The sequence below is a fragment of the Phoca vitulina genome, unplaced genomic scaffold, assembly GCF_004348235.1.
Source record: "Phoca vitulina isolate PV1807 unplaced genomic scaffold, GSC_HSeal_1.0 scaffold68, whole genome shotgun sequence".
Lineage (NCBI taxonomy): Eukaryota > Metazoa > Chordata > Mammalia > Carnivora > Phocidae > Phoca > Phoca vitulina.
The window spans coordinates 3,071,232-3,091,058 of NW_022589771.1; the positions used below are offsets into that span (position 1 = coordinate 3,071,232).

Below are 19,827 nucleotides of genomic sequence, written 5' to 3' on the forward strand. Positions count from 1 at the left end.
CCCCCAAACATGCCCGAGATTGCATTTTTTGCCTACCCTAGTGGGTGTTTGGGGGAGGATGAACCAGACTTGTTTGCTTCAGAAGGTAAATATACCACTTGTGTTTGAGTGATACAGAATAAATTCATACTATACATATTATGCATACTTGAATACTAATTAAGGTTATGGAAAGTTGAAGCAGGGTTTAGTCAGTGATTTTGCATCTCATTACACTAACCTACACATGTAAGAATGACAAAATTTACAATTTCTTTCTTTCTTTTTTGTTTTTTAGTTAACATATACTGTATTATTAATTTCAGGGGTAGAATTTAGTGATTCATCAGTTGCACATAACACCCAGTGCTCACTACATCACATGCCCTCCTTAATGCCCATCACCCAGTTACCCCATTCCCCCCACCCACCTCCCCTCCAACAACCCTGTTTGTTTCTTAGAGTTAAGTGTCTCTTACAATTTCTATCTCATTTTATACAATGAGGCAGATTTGGCCTAATGATTAAACTACTCTTAATGAAGTGACTAAATTAATTTTGATTGCACCAAAATTAATTTGCCCCAGTTTATGACCAGGTATCTTGCATAAAACACTCAATAAATATTTGTGGAATAATAGAGGAAACAATTTTTAAAAGTTAAATTATCAGGCACTTAGAACCCAAAGTGCAGTTCCTGTAGAAACAGTTTTATAAATTCTGCCTTTCATGTAGCCCCACAAAAGTGTAGAATCAATATAAAATGTAGTGTATAGAGCCATGATCCCTGTCCCATAAAACCCTGGGGCTAGACTGTTTCTGAATTATTATTATTATTCTGGTGCGTATACAGTATTTTCCATAGTACTCCCAGAAGGGTTGGGGACAGACTTTAATCAAAGAATATTTTTGTGAAATATAGGATTCTTCACACTAAGTGAACTAAAGATCAGTCTCATCTTAGTTTTTGTTGCCAAATCAGTTTAGGTGCCAAGGATATAGAAAATGTTTGATTTTCAGAGTTTTGTAAATTACAAATGTGGATAAGGGATTGTAACCAGGGAGCCTAGGGACGATGTGGGTTCTATTGTGATAATCTCTTCCAAATGCCACAAACAGACTTCTTTTGACAGAGTCCCATGTGAGAGAAGGAATTGGACCTTTCATCTCCTACCCTGGGCCTTGCCCGTGAGTGTAAGGCTCCCACCTCTCTGGGAAAGGGGCTTTTAGCCTTTTGAGAATCTGGTAGAAGCTCATGGGTCCTTCTCCCTAGAAAAGTTTACAAATCCAAATAGACACAAAATATGCAAAGATTTTCATGGGGCCCACAGACATGGGTCTTAGATTAAGAATCCCTACCCTACAGCTTGGAAGAAGGGGACCTGAAGATTCTAGATGATCCAGAAGTAGCACAGGGAGTCCTAGGCACACCTGGTCACAGGAGGCTGGGGGTGGGAGATACGGGTAACGTAACGGTAGGCTTGTTCCACATATAGAATTAAGTGCTTAAGTGTTTTCCAGCTGTTGACCGATGGCAGTTCTGATGGTCAAGTGGAAGAGACTTTCAGCTATTTCTCTATTAGGGGTATTTATAAGCCCAGGATTGCCTAAAATGGGAGGGAGTCATCACGGTCCAGGCAGGGAGGCAAGGAGCGAGATCAAGGATATCATAAGGCTCCTTTCAGTTTGGACAGTTAGGAATGGATGGTGTTGGTGCTCCTATAGTCCGCGAGGGAATGACATTATTAACAGCCTTTGGAACCACCCCTGTTTCAAAGAATGATCTTTGCCTCACCGGACTTGAAGCCCATCTTCTTGGGGTGTTGAAACAGGTTTTTACATTTCATTGGCAATTCAAACCTTGGTTCTTCTGCTGAGATGAAAGGCAAGAAGCCAGTGAGATCCAAGTATCTGTAACGAGGCCACCTGTTAACTAAAAACGGAACCAACCTCACTAGTGGGCTCCAGGAGGGTAAGTCGGGCAAGAGGGCTAGGCTTTACATTTTCAGCCTAACTTCCTGCCATTTTGTCATGATTCTTAATTTCTCTATTTCCTAATTCCTTCTATAAAAGTTCCCTTATACAGACACATTTAAAACATGGGAGGACAATAAAATGGAATGTGGACTACTTCAGATACTAGCGCATTAAATAATAATGTCATTAGAAACAGAAATTTGGTCTTGCTTGGGAAATGTTGCTTCTTACCTTTAGATTGGGAGATTTTAGAAATGTACTTTTTCTTCTCGTCCTTTTTTTCTTTTATCACGGGCTTCTCTAAATAATTTCTATTAAGAGCGGTTTCTGAACATTCAGAGAGAAAGTCTTCTGAGTAATCACAGCGAGAACTTAAACTTCTGCAGGAACACTGGGATCTGCTATAGTCAACACTCCTATCGGAGGTGTGCCCGGGACTGCCACTGGGACAGTCACCTGTGCCCAGGCGGCCCCCGCACTCAGTGGCCATCCTACTGAGTCCTAATGCCGCACCGGGGAGACGCCCGTCTATGTCTGTTTCTGCTGGACCAGCCAGAGACATAGTAAACAACCTGACAGAAGAAAAGTATTTTTAGATTTATAGCTATTGACATTAAAATGAACCTATGCTTTATTATATTTAACTATAAATGGAGGACTAGGAAAGGGAAACAACACATTCCTTTGAAGTTATTTTCTGGCAAAATCGCCGTTTGGCTTTTATGCTTTCTCCACATAAGATATAAGACCCCTGAGACCAAACTTGGGTGAGATTATGCTTATAGGTAACGTAAGATAAGGTTCACATCAGAGAACAACAATGACAACAATTTATGAATTAGTGAATTACATCCTCATTCTCTAAGGATGCTGACATTTTTTGCCTTGAAGAAAATGACAGTACTTGGTAAGTGTGGGTGGCCTGTATGAAGTGCAACATTTAGGAAAGTCAGACATATTTGTGGAGATGCACACACTTTTATTTCTTAGCAATGAAATCACACTTTTGAGATTAAACATATAATATAGAATACAACTAATTAGTCTACTAGTTCTCTAGAGTTCATATTCATTCTAAAATTAAGAGTAATAGTGGGTTCCAGGGATGTACACTTGATCCATGATTATAGGCTTTTTTATATTTTAATTAAAAAAATTGCATTCCTTTCTGTGCTTCATTTAGACTATTATAACATGAATATGACTTTCCTGATTATATGCTACATGATGACAGAAGCAAGTCAGAAAAACATGCTGATTTGCATGGAAAAATCATCCAAGTTTTGGAAACTTTTTGAAGACAACCCATCCAATGGAAAGTTCACATTTGTTCAATAAAGAACTGACTGTATTTGCAGCTACACAAAGACCGAACTTTTATAAATAATGGATTTGGAAAAATCAAAACTAAGTTTGTCTAATTATTATAAATTTAACTATTCAATGTGAAAAAGCAAAATCTTACTTGGGAATTAAACAACAATAAAGTAAAGCCGACTTCAAAGAAATGTGTTTAAAAGCTAAACATGAAAATGAAATTTTGTGATGTGATCCTAATTTCTCATCAGGGACAAAAGATCCCACATAGTCCAAAGTCCTTGTAACCGAAGTCCATGGCTGAAAAACTTAATTTAATTAAGACCTAGACAGAGTCACTTTTATTTCGGGTAGATTTGATTCAAATTAAGTACAAGTACAGTGTGGCTTAAACATAGTAGTTCTTCAGGAATGTTTAGATCAGGAATGTTTTAGTTCAGTGAATCACTCCCCAAAGCAACTTTCACATACTGCTTCAGGGGTCCATGCAGCTAAAATAACTCTTCAGCATTTGCTCCTAGCACCCTGATAACAGTCAGTGAAAAATAAGTTACTGTATTTTACTTCCACTTTATTTTTAAGTTCTTGGTATAGAGCCTAGGCAGTAGTATTGAACTTGACTGAGCGGAGTAATTTGTGTGACAAACAAGGCTGGGGGACAGTGTCTCTCACACAAACTCTCCTACACACGCCCCACGAGGTCTGCAATACTCCACCCTTCTTGTTTGATCGAAGGGCCCCAGGAGAGACGACAGCCCACAGTTAAACGCACACTCCCCAAGAACACAAAAGTTTCATAGGAAAGTTAGCTCTCTGAGGTCCAGCTCCAAGATAGCTCAGGGCAGCCACTACATAGCTCCTCACGTGGCCCTTATCCACGGGAATTTAGAAAGAGTGATTCCAATGAACGCAAGCTTTTTTTCCTCAAGTAATCTCTATGTGAGACGTGGGGCTCGAACTCACAACCCTGAGATCAAGAGTCGCACTCTCCACTGACTGAGCCAGCTGGGCGCCCCTGCACACGAACTTTGGATACTGTTGATAAGCTCTTAGTTGTCTGAAGTGAGAATTTAAAATGGAGAAAATATGAAATCAAACACAAGAAGGACCCCACAGGTGGGCCCTCTAGAACACTAACTTTAGTTACACACCAGACGGTTCTGCAATCCTCTGTAATACCGCTGCCCTAAGGCACAATAATGCTGCGAGAATCTGTTAGGTCAGCGCACTCGAGACAAACTCATCTCCCAGGGGCTTTACAAGGGTTTTTTTGTTTTGTTTTGTTTTTTTCATTTAATACCCCCAATTCTGTTTTATCAAGAAAGCAAAAGAGAAATTAGCTGCCACCAGACACTTCCCCACAGGGATCTAATGTCCTCTCTACTAAGAGTTTTTTGGGGTTTTTTGGTAAATCAGTTTCTACCTCTTTCTGCCTTGGCTCGACTCTCAAGCTTTCTCTTTGTCTCATGGAATACAGGAGGTGGTTCACCATCTCCCTGCTACAGAAATCTTAGCCCCAATAATCCTACTATTAACATCATTATTGTACTTAATCTTTTGTGAGTGGTTTTACTTCCCACAAGCTGCGTTCACATCGTCTACTCCCGGCCACGTGAAGGGGATGGGCTCAGACGGGTGAAGCAGTTGTTCATGTTTTTCCCCTTCAAGGTCAGGAATTTTTTCATTAAGCATCACAACAGCAAACATCACACTGGTGGTAACATCACACATCCTAAGGCAAAGAATCAATCTTTCCAGACCCGTTCTGCTGTTTAACAGTGGACAGACACACAGGCAAAGATCCTTACTTTTGAAAGTTTGCAAATAGACGAACCATGAGAGACGATGGACTCTGAAAAACAAACTGAGGGTTCTAGAGGGGAGGGGGGTGGGAGGATGGGTTAGCCTGGTGATGGGTATTGAGGAGGGCACGTTCTGCATGGAGCACTGGGTGTTATGCACAAACAATGAATCATGGAACACTATATCTAAAACTAATGATGTAATGTATGGGGATTAACATAACAATAAAAAAATTAAAAAAAAAAAAAAAAGAAAGTTTGCAAATGGATTAAGAAGAGACCGAAATGTTGGTGTACGAGATCCCAAAGGACCAAAAATGTCCCGCTGTGGCCCTCATAGCCTTGCCTGTCCTTGTTCCTGGGAGGGATTCCCCCCTCACCCTTTCTTGCTCATGACTTCAGCTCCTAACTTGCTCCCCATCCATCTTGATAAATCCACATCCCTGCGAGAAGCTAATGGCTGCTAATCTCTGAGAAGAATTAGTTTTGGGCGCCTGGGTGGCTCAGTTGGTTAAGCGACTGCCTTCAGCTCAGGTCATGATCCTGGAGTCCCTGGATCGAGTCCCGCATCGGGCTCCCTGCTCAGCGGGGAGTCTGCTTCTCCCTCTGACCCTCCCCCCTCTCATGTGCTTGCTCTCTCTCATTCTCTCTCTCTCAAATAAATAAATAAAAAATCTTTAAAAAAAAAAAAAAAAAGAATTAGTTTTGACCAGTTGTTCTTGGCTGACCTCTTCTTCTAAAACCTCTATAAAAATTCCCTCCTTCTTCCTCAGAACACTCCTTTGAGAAAGCCATCCCAGCATTGTAGGATACAGGCTTAATTCAAGAGTGTGTTTCATTTACAGTCACAAATTTTCCAACAGCTACAAGAGTGGGAGTGTGCCCGTCAAAGGTGACACTTTGAAGGCAGACTGACATGGGTTTGAACCTGAGTCTGTCAGTTAAGTGATCTTGGCCGTCTATACAACGTGAATAACAACACTGATGCCATGGGGTTATTATAGGGAGAAATGAGACAGTGTTTGTAAATACCTAACACGGTATCAAAGTACGCAATCAACGAAAACTAGTTCCCTCTTGGAAGAGTAATTCTAGGACAAATGCCAGGACTCTCCAGGGCATTCTCTGTGTCTTTACGCGAGAGATGCAGCCATGAGTCAGTCTATTTCCCCATCGACTATTTTACTGGGAACAATTGCTTGACTAACGTCCTTTGACTGAAAACTCCCCGAAGATAGACTGTCTTGTTCCTGTTGTAACTTCAGGCCTAGCAGAGTGCTGCCGCACAATCAGTATTTGGGAACGCTTGAATAATGATCACCACCGTCACTACCGTAGACCGTATGCCAAGCACAGAGCTAGGAACTTACACAGAGTAGCTTACTTCATCATGAGGACAGTCCTGCGTAATGGGTATTAGTAACCCTATTTTATAGATGAGCACCCTCAAGCCCAGAAATAACCCGTCCAAGGTCACAAATCTAGAGTAGGAGAACTGAGTTTTGAATCCAGGTCTGTCGGCCTTGAAAATTTTTTTTCACATAAACCATACTACTTGACCCCAAATGGACATAATTTGAACCAACTTATTTATCACGGAAACCTTAAAATGTTAAATTATGTCAAACCCTGTGATAAGTCTATGGGAAAAACTTGCTATTCAGCTTTTCATGTTTTACCTGTAGTCTTGAGCCCCAAATCTGAGACTATATTGAAAATTATCACTCATCCCTTAATCTTTCAGATTAATCAGTACAACTCACTTAGAATCTGACATGACAGGAACAGGGAGATGATGAATATAAGGAGGTTAGGGTAGAGGAGTATTCTTTTCCTTTCTTAGATTAGAATATTGAGGTTTGACGATGTGTTTATACTCCACTCCATCTACATTTAAAAAAAAAATATTCCCTCTGAATCACATGCTCACAAAGGGCTAAAATGAGCTTTGATTGTCCCATGTCTGATATAGCAGAGAGCTAGCCATCCTGGTCTCTTTGTTTAATCAACATTGATATTACAGGGAAAAAATAAAAAGGGAAAAAATTCTTTTAAAAAAAAATTTTTTTTTTTAAAGATTTTATTTATTTATTTGACACACACAGAGAGAAGGAGAGAGCAAGCCCAAGCAGGGGGAGTGGCAGGCAGGGGAGAAGCAGGCTCCCCGCTGAGCAAGAAGCCTGATGCAGGGCTCAATCCCAGGACCCTGGGATCATGACCTGAGCCAAAGGCAGCTGCCCAACCGACTGAGCCACCCAGGGGCCCCAAAAGGAAAAAATTCTAATGGGAATCCACTGGAGCCAAATAAGCCTTAATGTCTATAGACAATCTCCCTCATAAAATAGTTCTACCAGATTAAAATGTACCCTAATGGAAGGTTTTATAGGTTTAGCTATAAAAAAGAAGGTGCATCCAGGAGCGCCTGGGTGGCTCAGTCAGTTAAGCATCTGCCTTCAGCTCAGGTCATGATCCCAGGGTCCTGGAATCGAGCCCCGCATCGGGCTCCCTGCTCAGCGGGAAGCCTCCTTCTCCCTCTCCCATTCCCCCTGCTTGTGTTCCCTCTCTTGCTGTGTCTCTCTCTCTGTGTCAAATAAATAAATAAAATCTTAAAAAAAAAGAAGGTGCATCTGAAGGCATTATTGCCCTCCTTATTTAGATTTGCAAGAACCCTAAGTCTCTATTGATGGCTGAATCATCCCACTGTATACTGTATCTATTTTGCAAGGTCTCTCTAGCTAGGAGGCAGTAATTGTAGCTCCTTTAACATGCTTGGAAAAAAAATCACATGCAATTAAAAATGTCTCAGTGAGGAGATGCTGTATTAGCAAAACTGTCCATAATCTTTCCTGCTCACTAATTCACCTAATGCAATAGGTATAGTTTCCATAGGATGGGCCAAAATGTGGTCTTAGTATAAAGAAATGTTTGTGTGTGTGTGTGTGTGTGTGTGTGTGTGTGTGTGTGTGTGTGATGGGCGGATAGAAAATTCTTTATTGTCACCAATTATCTAGTGGATATACTGTCAGCTTGTTGTTTTTTTTTAAGATTTACTTATTTATTTATTTGACAGAGAGAGAGAGAGAACGCACAAGCAGGGGCTGCAGCAGGCAGAGGGAGAGTGAGAGGGAGAAGCAGACTCGCCGAGGAGCAGGGAGCCTGACACGGGGCTCGATCCCAGGACCCCAGGACCATGACCTGAGCCAAAGGCAGACGCTTAACCCACTGAGCCACCCAGGCGTCCCTTTAATACATTTCTATAGTACGTGGTATGAGGCAGAGTCACTCTACTATCACAACCTAATCTATTTCGCTGAAAAAAACATAAGTAACTTTGGATTAATTATTGGGTTCATTGATCTATCACTGTCTCATAATTAAAAAGGCACAAATACTTTATGTAGTAAAAGGGACTTTGCAGTGATCAGGTGAAGGGCCCTGAGGTGAGGAGATTACCCATGTGGGTCTGATGTAAACACAAACTATAATTTCAATCCATATCTTTAAGATGTTAATTGTTTTGGAATTTACTAAACTTAAAAGTTGTCATAAATGCTTTACATAGTGCTATATTCTTTTGAGACAGTATGTTTACAACCTGGTGAGGCCCACGATGTGACCTGGCCAGCCCGGGGATTTACTAGAACTCATTAATATCAGTGTTATTAATATCAGCTTTTAGGTAAACTTGATGTGCTTCTTTCTGCTATAATAAATAGAAAGATAATTGTTCTTAGTATTAATAGTAGTCTTGGACAAAAACAGGTCATAAGAAAAATGGGGACCAGACGGTTTCATATTAAGCAGTTCAATAACAATGGTACCAACACTTAAATGAGTTTATTAGGTGATTCACCAACATTTAAATGATCATTTTTAATGCATCCAATAGGTCAACGTATTTGCCTTACTGAGAGCATATATTTTATAAGAAAACTAATTTGTAAGCCATTGGGATACAATTCTTTTTTTAAAAACCTTTTATTGAGTATATAGAAATACAATATGCAAATGACATATGATAAACTGCACATATTTAAAGTGTCCAATTTGATCATTATAGACATGTGTATATACTTATGAGACGACCACCATCATCCAGAGGGTCGACACATCCAGTGCCTCCAGAAGTTTCCCTGGGCCCCCGTGTCATTCCTCTCCCTTGACGCTCCCTGCTCCCCACCCTCACCTCAGACAACCACCGACTGTATTTTGTCACCCTACGTCTGCATTTTCTACAGTTTTATATAAATGGAATCAGACAGCCTGCACTTTTATTTGGTTTGCTTCTTTAACTCAGCATCATTATCTTGAGATTCATCCAAGTTACTAGGTGTATCAAGAGTTCATTCTTTGCTTTAATTGCTGAGTACTATACAATTGTGTGACTTACACCACAATTTGCTCATTCACTTGCTGATGGACCTTTCTGCTCTCTTCATTGTTTGCCTATTACAAGTAAAACTGGTATAAACACTGATACACAAGTCTTATGTATGGACAGATGATTTCTTTCCTTTGGGGTGAATACCCTGGAGTGGAATGGCTGGAGCATATGGTAAGTATATGTTTAACTTCTTAAGAAACTGCCCAACTGGTTTTCAAAGTGGCTGTACCATTTTGCACTCCCATCAGCGGTGTGTAAGAGTTCGTGCTGCTCAGTACCCCTGCTGACACTCGATCTCTTCTTAAAAACCTAATAGGTCTGTTTAGTGATATCCCTTGTGGCTTTCATTTGCATTTCCCAAATGACTAATAATACTGCACATCTTTTCATGTGCTTATCTGCCATCCTTATATCTTCTTTTTTCAGGGGTGGATGGAATACCTGTTCAAAGCTTTTGTCTGTTTTTAAATTGGGTTGTTTGTTTTCTTATGGTTGACTTTTCAGAGCTCTTTTATACTCTGGACATTAAGTCCTTTATTAGATGTACGTTTGCAAATATTTTCTCCCAATCTGTGGCTTGTGTTTTCATTCCCTTAAAAGTTTCTGCAGATGTTTTTAATTTTGATGAAGCCCAACTACCAATTTGTTCTTTTAAGAATGATGCTTCTGGTGTTGCAGCTAAGAAATTTTTACAAAACTGGAGGCCACAAAGATTTTCTCCCAGAAATTTTATAGTTTTATTTTGATCCATCTTGAGTTAATTATGATGGATCAGAAATTGATCAAAGTTCATATTTTTTTTTGTATAAGGATATCAATTGTTCCAGCACCATTTCTTGAAAAGACCAACCCTTTTCCACCGAACTGCGTCTGCATCTTTACAACTGAGATGTCCATACGCGGGTCTGTTTCTGTGCTCTCTCTTCTGCTCTGCTCATCTAGTTCTTTACCTTTACACCAATACCACCCTGTTCTGGTTATTGCAGCTTTATAATTAATCTTGAAATGCAATACTGTTAGTCCTCCAACTCTGTTCTATCTTTTCCAAGTTTTTTGGATATTTTATTCAGGTCCACTGAGTTTCCACAGGAATGTTAGAATAAGCTTGTCAATTCTTCCAAAAAGTCTAATGGGATTGTCACTGGGATCATGTTGAGTTGATAGATAAATTCACGGAGAACCAACACCTTGACAAAACTGAGCCTTCCATCCATGGACAAGGCACACCTCTGGCTTGTTAGGCCATCTTTAATTCCTCTCAGCAATGTTTTGTCATTTTTGGTGCATAGATCTCTTACATCTTTTTTTTTTTTTTTCAGATTTATCCCTAAATATTTCATATTTTTGATGATAGCTGCTGTTATACTGGTATTTTTTTTTTTTAAGATTTTATTTATTTGACAGAGAGACACAGCGAGAGAGGGAACACAAGCAGGGGGAGTGGGAGAGGGAGAAGCAGGCTTCCTGCTGAGCAGGGAGCCCGATGCAGGGCTCAATCCCAGGACCCCGGGATTATGACCTGGGCCGAAGGCAGATGCTTAACGACTGAGCCAGCCAGGTGCCCCTATATTGGTATTGTTAAGTGGTATTATCTTTTTTTTTTTTTTTTTAAAGATTTTATTTATTTATTTGAGAGAGAGAATGAGACAGAGAGAGAGAACATGAGAGGGGGGAGGATCAGAGGGAGAAGCAGACTCCCTGCTGAGCAGGGAGTCTGATGCGGGACTCGATCCCGGGACTCCAGGATCATGACCTGAGCCGAAGGCAGTCGCTTAACCAACTGAGCCACCCAGGCGCCCCAAGTGGTATTATCTTTTAATTTCAATTTCCAATTGTTTTCTGTTAGTATATAGAAATACAATTGATATTTGCATATTGATGTTGCATCGTGTAACCTTGTTTATTGGTTCTAGTAGCTTTTTTGTAGATGCTATCACAGATAATGATGTCATCTGTAAATAAAGAGAGTTGAATTCTCCTTTCCTAAAATGGACCCTTTCATTTCTTTTTCTTGCCTGATTGGTTGGCCAGAATCTCCAGTACAACGTGGAATACAAGTGTTGGTAAGAGTTGATGTCCTTGTCTTGTTTTGGATCTGAGAAGGAAAGCGTCCAGTCTTTCACCATTAAGTGTGATGTTACTGTAGGTTTTTCCTTTATCAGGCTGAGGAAGTTCCCTTCTATTCATTATTTATCTAGGGAAGTAAGGCAAAGCTTGAGAGAAAAGTGGGAAGGGAGAAGTTATTGAGAGAGAGGGAAGAGATAAAGGGGAGAAGCAGAGAGAGTTAGGAAATGAGAGACGTCCATTTGGGGCTTCTGCTGAAAGCCTAGGGAATATCCACCTGGAAAACCCTTTTTCCACCCAGGCTCAGGCAGTGGACATCTGCCTTGTACAGTACAAGCAGGAATTATATGCTAGAACAAAGAAGTTATGCTTGAATTTCCCAAACCAGTTCTATTCCCGAATCCTTCTCTAAGAACCACTTCAAGCTCGCTTAGACTCAGTCGGTACTGTATTGGTTTTAGGAAAGGGTGGTCAGCACTATCTGGAAGACTACAAGGCCTCTTCACTGGTTATCAAGGGGCAGAGGCAGCACCCTCACTGTTGTTATGATAATGATCACCCAACTGCAGACATTCATTCAGCTGGGGAATCCATCAGTGATTCCTCCACATTGTCACTGTTCCTACCCTAGAGCATACTAGAGCATTCCAGTGCCTCCAGTGATGAAGAAGGGGTCATCATATACCTTTCCGAGGCTGTCTTTGGAATGCACTCAGTGTGGACCGTAGCTTCTGAGATGGCTCCCACTGATTCCCACTTCTTGGTATTCATGTCCTTGTGTTAATCCCCTTCCCTTGAGTGTGACTCAGATGTCTCTTCCTTCCTTCCTTTCTTTTTTAAAGATTTTATTTATTTATTTGACAGAGAGAGACACAGCCAGAGAGGGAACACAAGCAGGGGGAGCGGGAGAGGGAGAAGCAGGCTTCCCGCGGAGCGGGGAGCTGGAGGTGGGCCTCAATCCAAGGACCCTGGGATCATGACCTGAGCTGAAGGCAGAGGCTTAATGACTGAGCCACCCAGGTGCCCCTAGAGGTCACTTTCATGATGAGGTAACTAAAAGGCTCTGACTTCTGTCTTAATCACCCTCTCTTTTTCTCTCACTTGCTCACATTGATGGAAGCCAACTCCCATGTTGTAAGCAGACCCATGGAGAAGCATACATGGCAAGAAACTGAGGCCTCAAGCCAAGAGCCAGTGAGGAATCGAGGCCCTCTCTAGACTAGGCTGTGAAAACAGAATCCTACCACCAACCATTTGAGTGAGTTTGGAAGCTTGGAACCCCCCGCCCCCCAGATGAGTGTGGGAATTACGGCAGCCCAAACTGACAGGTTGACTGCAGCCTTGTAAGACACCCTGAGCCAAAGAACCCAGATGTGCCCCGATTCCTGACCCACAGGATAATAAACGCTTGTTGTTGTTTTTCCAGCCAGTGAGTGTTCATCTGAAAACTGGAGACTTACAGAACAGAAAACTTCTGTGTAAATCTACCATTGTAACCTCCTATAGGTTACAAAATCAACAGTGATCTTGTAGAACATGGAAGAACAGGATTTTATGCTAAACAACTTAGTTCATTTAGGTTAATAGATGCTTTCTAGAATGTTTATTTTGAAAAAAATTTTATATAATGCCATATTTTCTCTATCTCTAATCCATTAATTTTAATCAAAACATGATCTTATCAAAATAGTTTTTGGAGTGGCGGCCAACCACACTATTGTTTTAAGCTGTTAAGTTTTTGGGTCATTTGTTACACAGGCATAGATATATTTTCTCAGGATGGTTCAGTTACCAAAAGAATTACTTGATGTTAACATAAATGATACCCACTAAAGAGACAGAACATTCTTAGAAGTTTGGAAGTCCCAGGACCCCAGAACTATTCTAAAATTTCTACCTATGAGACCCGAATAGGGGTCTGTTTTGGTTCACCTGTGATAATTCCATTCTTTTTCATGACACTGATGTCTGAGAGCCATCATGGACAATGTAAAATGAAGTGTAATTTTTGGTTATTACTAGTCAGCAATGAGATGGACTGTAAATGCTTGTATCAAGCAGCTCTCTGGGATAGTCAGTCTGTTAAACACCAGTTTTCTCACTGATCTGTTAAAATTGGATTGATGACTAGTATCAGGTCTATAAATACACTTTTAAGTTGATGAAACTGCTTTTGAGTGTCTTTGTATTAATATAACTAGGCAATACCTCATTGTTATCAATTAAAAATATGCAGGCTCCACACATATGGAATTCTGATTATGTGGTGCATTACTGAAAAATCTAGGTCTTAGGCCAACCATCTAATATTCTTTTTAGCTAATTAACTAATTGATTAAAATGTTCAGTCAAAGAACATTTATTTAGTATCTACCAGGCACTGGGGTTATGAAGAAGGCAAACCTCTGCCTTCAAGGATTTAAAACTAAGTAGTTAGTAATTATGTTATGAATGCTTAGTATAGAGCAGGCAGACTAGTTTTTGATATACCAATTTATGGTGGTGTATAGTTCAGATTTTGGCATCATTTATATTTTGAACATGGACTAGTGTTTACAGTATAAAAGTGCCTGTTTGATTGCCCTCGAAGCATAATTGCACTGTTTCTATCATAACAGGGTTTACAGTGGTTTCTTTGCTGTTATGACTCAGGAATACAACCCACAATTAAAAACACTGTTTAAATGGAAAAAATGTAATCCAGTTGATGATATGCTTTTCTGGAACGCACCGCGAGAAGGGATGGCTGCCCAGAAGAACAATACATTTGTGTATCATGTTCATTTAATTATAGAATTAGAAAGAAGAATGTTCAAGGTCAAGATATACATTTGAATCATCCTGAAACTACACTTTTGTGTAGTTGTCCTCAAGTCTGCTTTTGTGCAAAAAAATATGCTAAAATGTTTTAAAATGAATTAGTACATACCTGCTGTCCTTTATCAAACGTTCCTAAGATGTATGAAGATCAACTGTATGTTCTGAGTGGAGGGTTCTTCACACTGTAGTCTTTATGAGGTTTCCAGGGCAGTATTTTTTGACATGTTTTGGTTTCTTTTTAAGGAAAGAATATATTTCAAAAAACCTAGAATATTACAAAAGGAAAATATCAAGATCTCACAAATAAACATTTACATAGAAGACTAAGTTAAAAATTTTGAATCAGTATTAATTTATATATACTCATTTGTTTATGGACTGCTGTATACTTCCACACTTGCTGTTTCCTTTTCCCCTTTATTTTTCCCTATAGCACATCTCATTACCTGATATAATACATATTATACTTATTTAGCTTATCTGCTGCCTGAGTGCCCCACTGAATCATGTGCTTCACGATTGCAGTATTTTGACTGTTTTGTCTATGGCCACATCCTCAGTGCCCAGAAGTTCCCAGGAAATAATAAGTGTTCAATAAATATTGATTAAATAAATTAATGGTCAGGGTGCTTCCATGCATCCTTAATTCCTGTCTCCAGACCCATTACTCCTGACAAAGTTTTCACATCACCTGACCCAACTTAAGATGCCCTAAGTACCCTAAATGAATGCTTTCCCAATATGATAAACAAATACATGTCTCAAACTTAAAAGCTAGCCTCATGCTTAAGAGTGAAACATTAATTGACATTGCTGCAAGGATCAAGATAAGGACTATCACTTCTGTTAATGAATACTGTTTTGGAGGCGGTAGCCAGTGAAATTAGATGTGAGAAAGAAATAAGAGGCATAAACATTTGGAAAGAAAAGGCAAATTATTATCATGTGCAGATGGCATGACTGTGTCCTCACAAAACCCTGTAAAACACTGTAACATAAAGTGCATTCAGTAAACCTATAGTTACTAAATGGATATAAAACTCAGTCTTTTCTATATGCAAATGAAAATGACTCAGAAAATAGATAAAAATATCCCACTTAATGTATCAGCTACGAATTTGAAACCATCCAATACAGGTTTAATACAAATAATATAGAGAAAACTTTAAAATTGTTGAAAGAAATAAAAGAAGATTTATGTAAGTGGAAAGATGTATTGCGTTCTTATATAAGGACCCAGATGATAAAGTTGTAAATTCTCCCTACTTTAATCTACATAATCAAAATATTCCTAATAAAACGCCAAGAGTAATTTTTTTTTGAAATTTGACAAAACGACACTTAATTCTTATGGAAAAATAAATATGGGAGATCCCAAAGGATTTTGAATAAGACTGACGGGGATGGGATGGATGACCTCTGTTAGATGTGGAGACAGAAGCCCAGGCACTAAAACAGCCTGATTCTAGTGCTTGAAGAAACAGAACGACGTACTAGAATAGAGTTCAGAGACAGAAGCACATACGTAGTGATACCTAGTGTAAGATAAAGGTGGAGAAAAGTGGACATTCAATAAATGATGGGAGAGGGGATAGGCTAGACATCTGGAAACCAAGCCAAAAGCAAATCCTTATTGTATTCCTTATACTAAAGTAAATATCAGATGGAGTAAAAATGTAAATGTTGGAAACAAATAAACCACCAAAGGACATAATAAAAGCAGCTGCACAAAAACTTAAAACTTCTGTACAACAACAACAACAAAAAAATCACAAAGTTGAGAGGCACACTAGAAAATGGGAAAACTATTTTCAAGACATACGACAAAGCTAATTAATTTATAAAGAAGTGTAATAATGCATTAGTAAAACGGGCAAAGTATATGAACACATTACAGAACAAACACAATATGGAAACACAGACAACCAAGGAATATATAAAAAGATGTTCAATTAGGGGCGCCTGGGTGGCTCAGTTGGTTAAGCGTCTGCCTTTGGCTCAGGTCATGATCTCAGGGTCCTGGGACTGAGCCCTGTTTCTCCCTCTCCCTCTGACCCTCCCCCCTGCTCATGCTCTCTCTCTCCCAAATAATAAATAAAATCTTAAAAAAAGATGTTCAGTTAATTAATGAAATACAAATGAAAACTATTAGAATCCAGTTTAATCCATCAAAAATTAAAGGATTGGATAATGTATCATTAAACTATGATTAATGATAATACTGCTAATGCATAGTGTAAAAAAAGAATGAAATACATCTCTGCATGTACGGATATATAAAAAACTCTAAGAGATGTTAATTTTCTTTTCTTTTTAGAGATTTATTTATTTTAGATAAAGAGAGAGACAGAGCGTGGGGTGGGGAGAGGCAGAGGGAGAAGAGAATCTTAAGCAGACTCCATGCTGAGAGCAGAGCCCAGCAGGGGGCTTGATCCCAGGATCCTGAGAGCATGACCTGAGCCGAAACCAAGAGTTGGACGCTTAACCGACTGCACCACTCAGGCTCCCTGAGATGTTCATTTTCTAATCAATATCTGTAGATTGCCCATCACCTGCCATAATGAAAGGAATGAAAATCCCATTTTTAAGATACAAGACTTGCATTTGGTACCATGTAGGCTGAATAAGGCCCCCAGGTCACTCCAAGGATGTCCTAATCCCCAGAACCTGTGAATCCCTAGACTCTGTGGCCAGAACCTCTTTGTATAGTAAAAGGGACTTTGCAGTGATCAGGTGAAGGGCCCTGAGGTGGGGAGATTACCCATGTGGGCCTGATGTGAACAAAGGGCCTATGGGGGTGGGGACCCTGAAAGAGCTGGTCAGAAGACACAATACGATGCAGGAAGCAGAGTCAGAAAAAGATGCTTTGTTGCTGGCTTTAAGACAGAGGAAGGGGTCATAGGCCACATACAGGCTTCTCTAGAAGCTGGAAAAGGCCAGGGAAAGGATTCACCCCTGGAACCTCCAGAAGGAACCAGACCTGCTGACACTTAATTTTAGCTCCATAAGACTCTTTTCAGACTTCTGATCCCCAGAACCGTTAAGAGAATAGATTTGTGTTGTTTTAAGCCACCGAGTTTGTGCTTGTTACAGCAGACACAGGACACTAATACTTATCTGGAAAAACATCACGCATCACAATGAGACTAAGAGCAGGCTATTAGAATATAAATCAAATGCACTATTGCAAATTTCAAAAAGTCAAAGAGGAGGGGGAGTTCAAATGCTTTGGAGAAGTAACTTAATGCTCCCAGAAACCATCTTGCCTAAGCGCGCCTGGGCTACATCTTGGAAAAACATGACCAACTTTGTGGAGTAGGTGGGATTGTTGGCTTTGGAAAAACTAACTGGAGAAGATAGCGGATCCTCACCAGCATTCAGGATGGACATTCTGAAAAAGCAAGAAGGCTGACCCTGTGCAGAGGGTTTGTTTGGTGCGGGTGTGCCCGGAGGCTGAGAAAGCTGGGTGGCAGGGCAGGGGTCGGGGGTGGGAGATGGCAGAGAATGGGAAGGGGCTGGCAGGCAGCTGGCAAGGTCGGGAAATTAACTACACAGAGCAAAGAAGTTAATTGAGGAAATATATTTAGAATCATGGAGGCCAAGTTTCTTTCCACTTTTAAGAGTTTTACTTATGTGGAAAAAACCCTCAGGTGTTGAATGGGAATATTGGGTTAAAAATACACACAGACGGATACAGAAAGTTATAGATCTATGTGTATGTGTGTATGTATTTTTCCTAACTCTGCTCCTTGAGAGGGCCTAGAAGCAATAGCCCCCCAGGAACAATGAGCACACTGAGCACCAACCTCCACTAAAATACCATTTTCCTTTAAGAAGAATCAGGTTCCTTGGAGGAATGGCTAACTCCAGGCCTGGGATAAGGCAAGTCCGAGATAAGGCTGGCATGTGTCAAAGGGCACAGAAACCAGCTTAATGAAGTTCTCGCTGGTCAAATCTAGGACAATTTGAGCATCAAAATAAATGATGATACAAGATGACAACCTACTAACATAAAGTAGGAATCCGTGAGTCCATCCTGATATAATGAATAACTAAATGGATGAGGAAAGAAGAGAAAGCTCTTCCTTATGGTAGGATGACAACTAATAAGTGAACAAGGAATGGTGGGAAGAGAGGATGACGATTCGACAACTATCACAGAGGTAGCTGAGACAGGCAGGAGTTGTCAACAGGTGCTAAAGGCCAGTAAATGTCAGACTGATAAGGAACAGAATTTGGCATCCTACTAATCAAAAAGGGAAAGATGGTGACCTTGCAGAGAAAACTGGCAGATACCACCCTGACCAGGTCATCAGGGTTCACATCCCCCATGATGGGACAGGTAGACCACACGTGCCTCCCCGTGCCTGAGAAGGACACAGGGTCATTTCAGAGGTCTTCCTCCCAGGAACATGGCCACAGTCAGGTCATGAGAAATCAGCAGCCGGATCCAGGGTGAGGGTCTTCCTGCAGAACAAAGGAAGGCCCGAGCTCTTTAACACAGACACTTTGACACAAAATTAAGCAGAATATTAAATGAACAGCAAAGCTCTTCGTTTAGCTTATAAAAATAGTATCCTATCGGTAAGATGATCACCTATCTTAAGGGCTTTCAAAAACACTATTTCAAACATCGCGCCCACTTTTAAGATTATGTGTCCCAATTTTTTGCTTCAGAAATTTGGTCATTCTCATATTCAAGAAGGGAAGTTCAAGAATTAACACTGCTTAAGGAGAAAGGGAGTCTGCTATAAAAGAAGAAGGCACGCGTGGCCAGATCTGTGAGTTCTCGTGCCAGCTCTGCCCGCATGGCTAGCTGTCTGACCTCAGTTCTTCAACGTCTGAAGTGAGTTAACTGTGCTCAGTAACTTCTAAGGGCCAGTCCCGCACGAAAATCCATGAATTACATATACCTATATATACACATATCAAAGTTCAAGCTTCATTTGATAATATGAAAATGTGCCATGTTCAGTGTTTGGATGGTTATAGACAAGTGATGTAGGTCTGGTCATTTAACAACTTGATATATTTTATTTATTTTTAACAAAAACCTTGAATTCCTTACCAGACTGAATATTCCAAAGAAGTGCCTTCAGGATGAGAAAGGAGGAACTGTGCCTCTCTATTTCCACCAAGTGGTGGTAAGTGCAACATACCACGGGAAGCTAACAAAAATTGAATGAGTTAAGGGCTAAATTTCTGAAAGTGTGCATTTTCAGCTCCCTCTCGTGGTCACTGCCACATTTCTTTTTAATTTTCAGTGTTGACCTGATATTTTTTTTTACTAGAATTTTATTCTATTCTAATAGATTGTACTAAAATACTCTACATTTGATTTATCTTACACATTAAAATGTTCATTTCATTCATTCTTTCAACACATATTTGAGAGCTTTCTATGTGCCAGGACAGTATGAGGTACGGGGGGATGTCGTGAACACAAACGAACGCTTCTCTTTTCATGGAGCTTATTTGCTCGTA

At 40.1% G+C, this 19,827-nt stretch overlaps 1 protein-coding gene across 1 annotated transcript in view; it reads right to left on the bottom strand.

The window, feature by feature from the left end:
• Positions 1–18,837, bottom strand: part of LCA5L (lebercilin LCA5 like) — a 39,774-nt gene extending 20,937 nt beyond the window's left edge. Inside the window, exons 1-3 of the mRNA XM_032392585.1 lie at positions 18,616–18,837; positions 14,453–14,608; positions 2,188–2,528 (exon numbers count right to left, since the gene is read on the bottom strand). Of these exons, the coding sequence (XP_032248476.1) occupies positions 2,188–2,518 (331 nt within the window). The 5' untranslated portion in view covers positions 2,519–2,528; positions 14,453–14,608; positions 18,616–18,837. The remainder of the gene's footprint in view (positions 1–2,187; positions 2,529–14,452; positions 14,609–18,615) is intronic.
• Between the last annotated feature and the right edge of the window lie 990 nt (positions 18,838–19,827).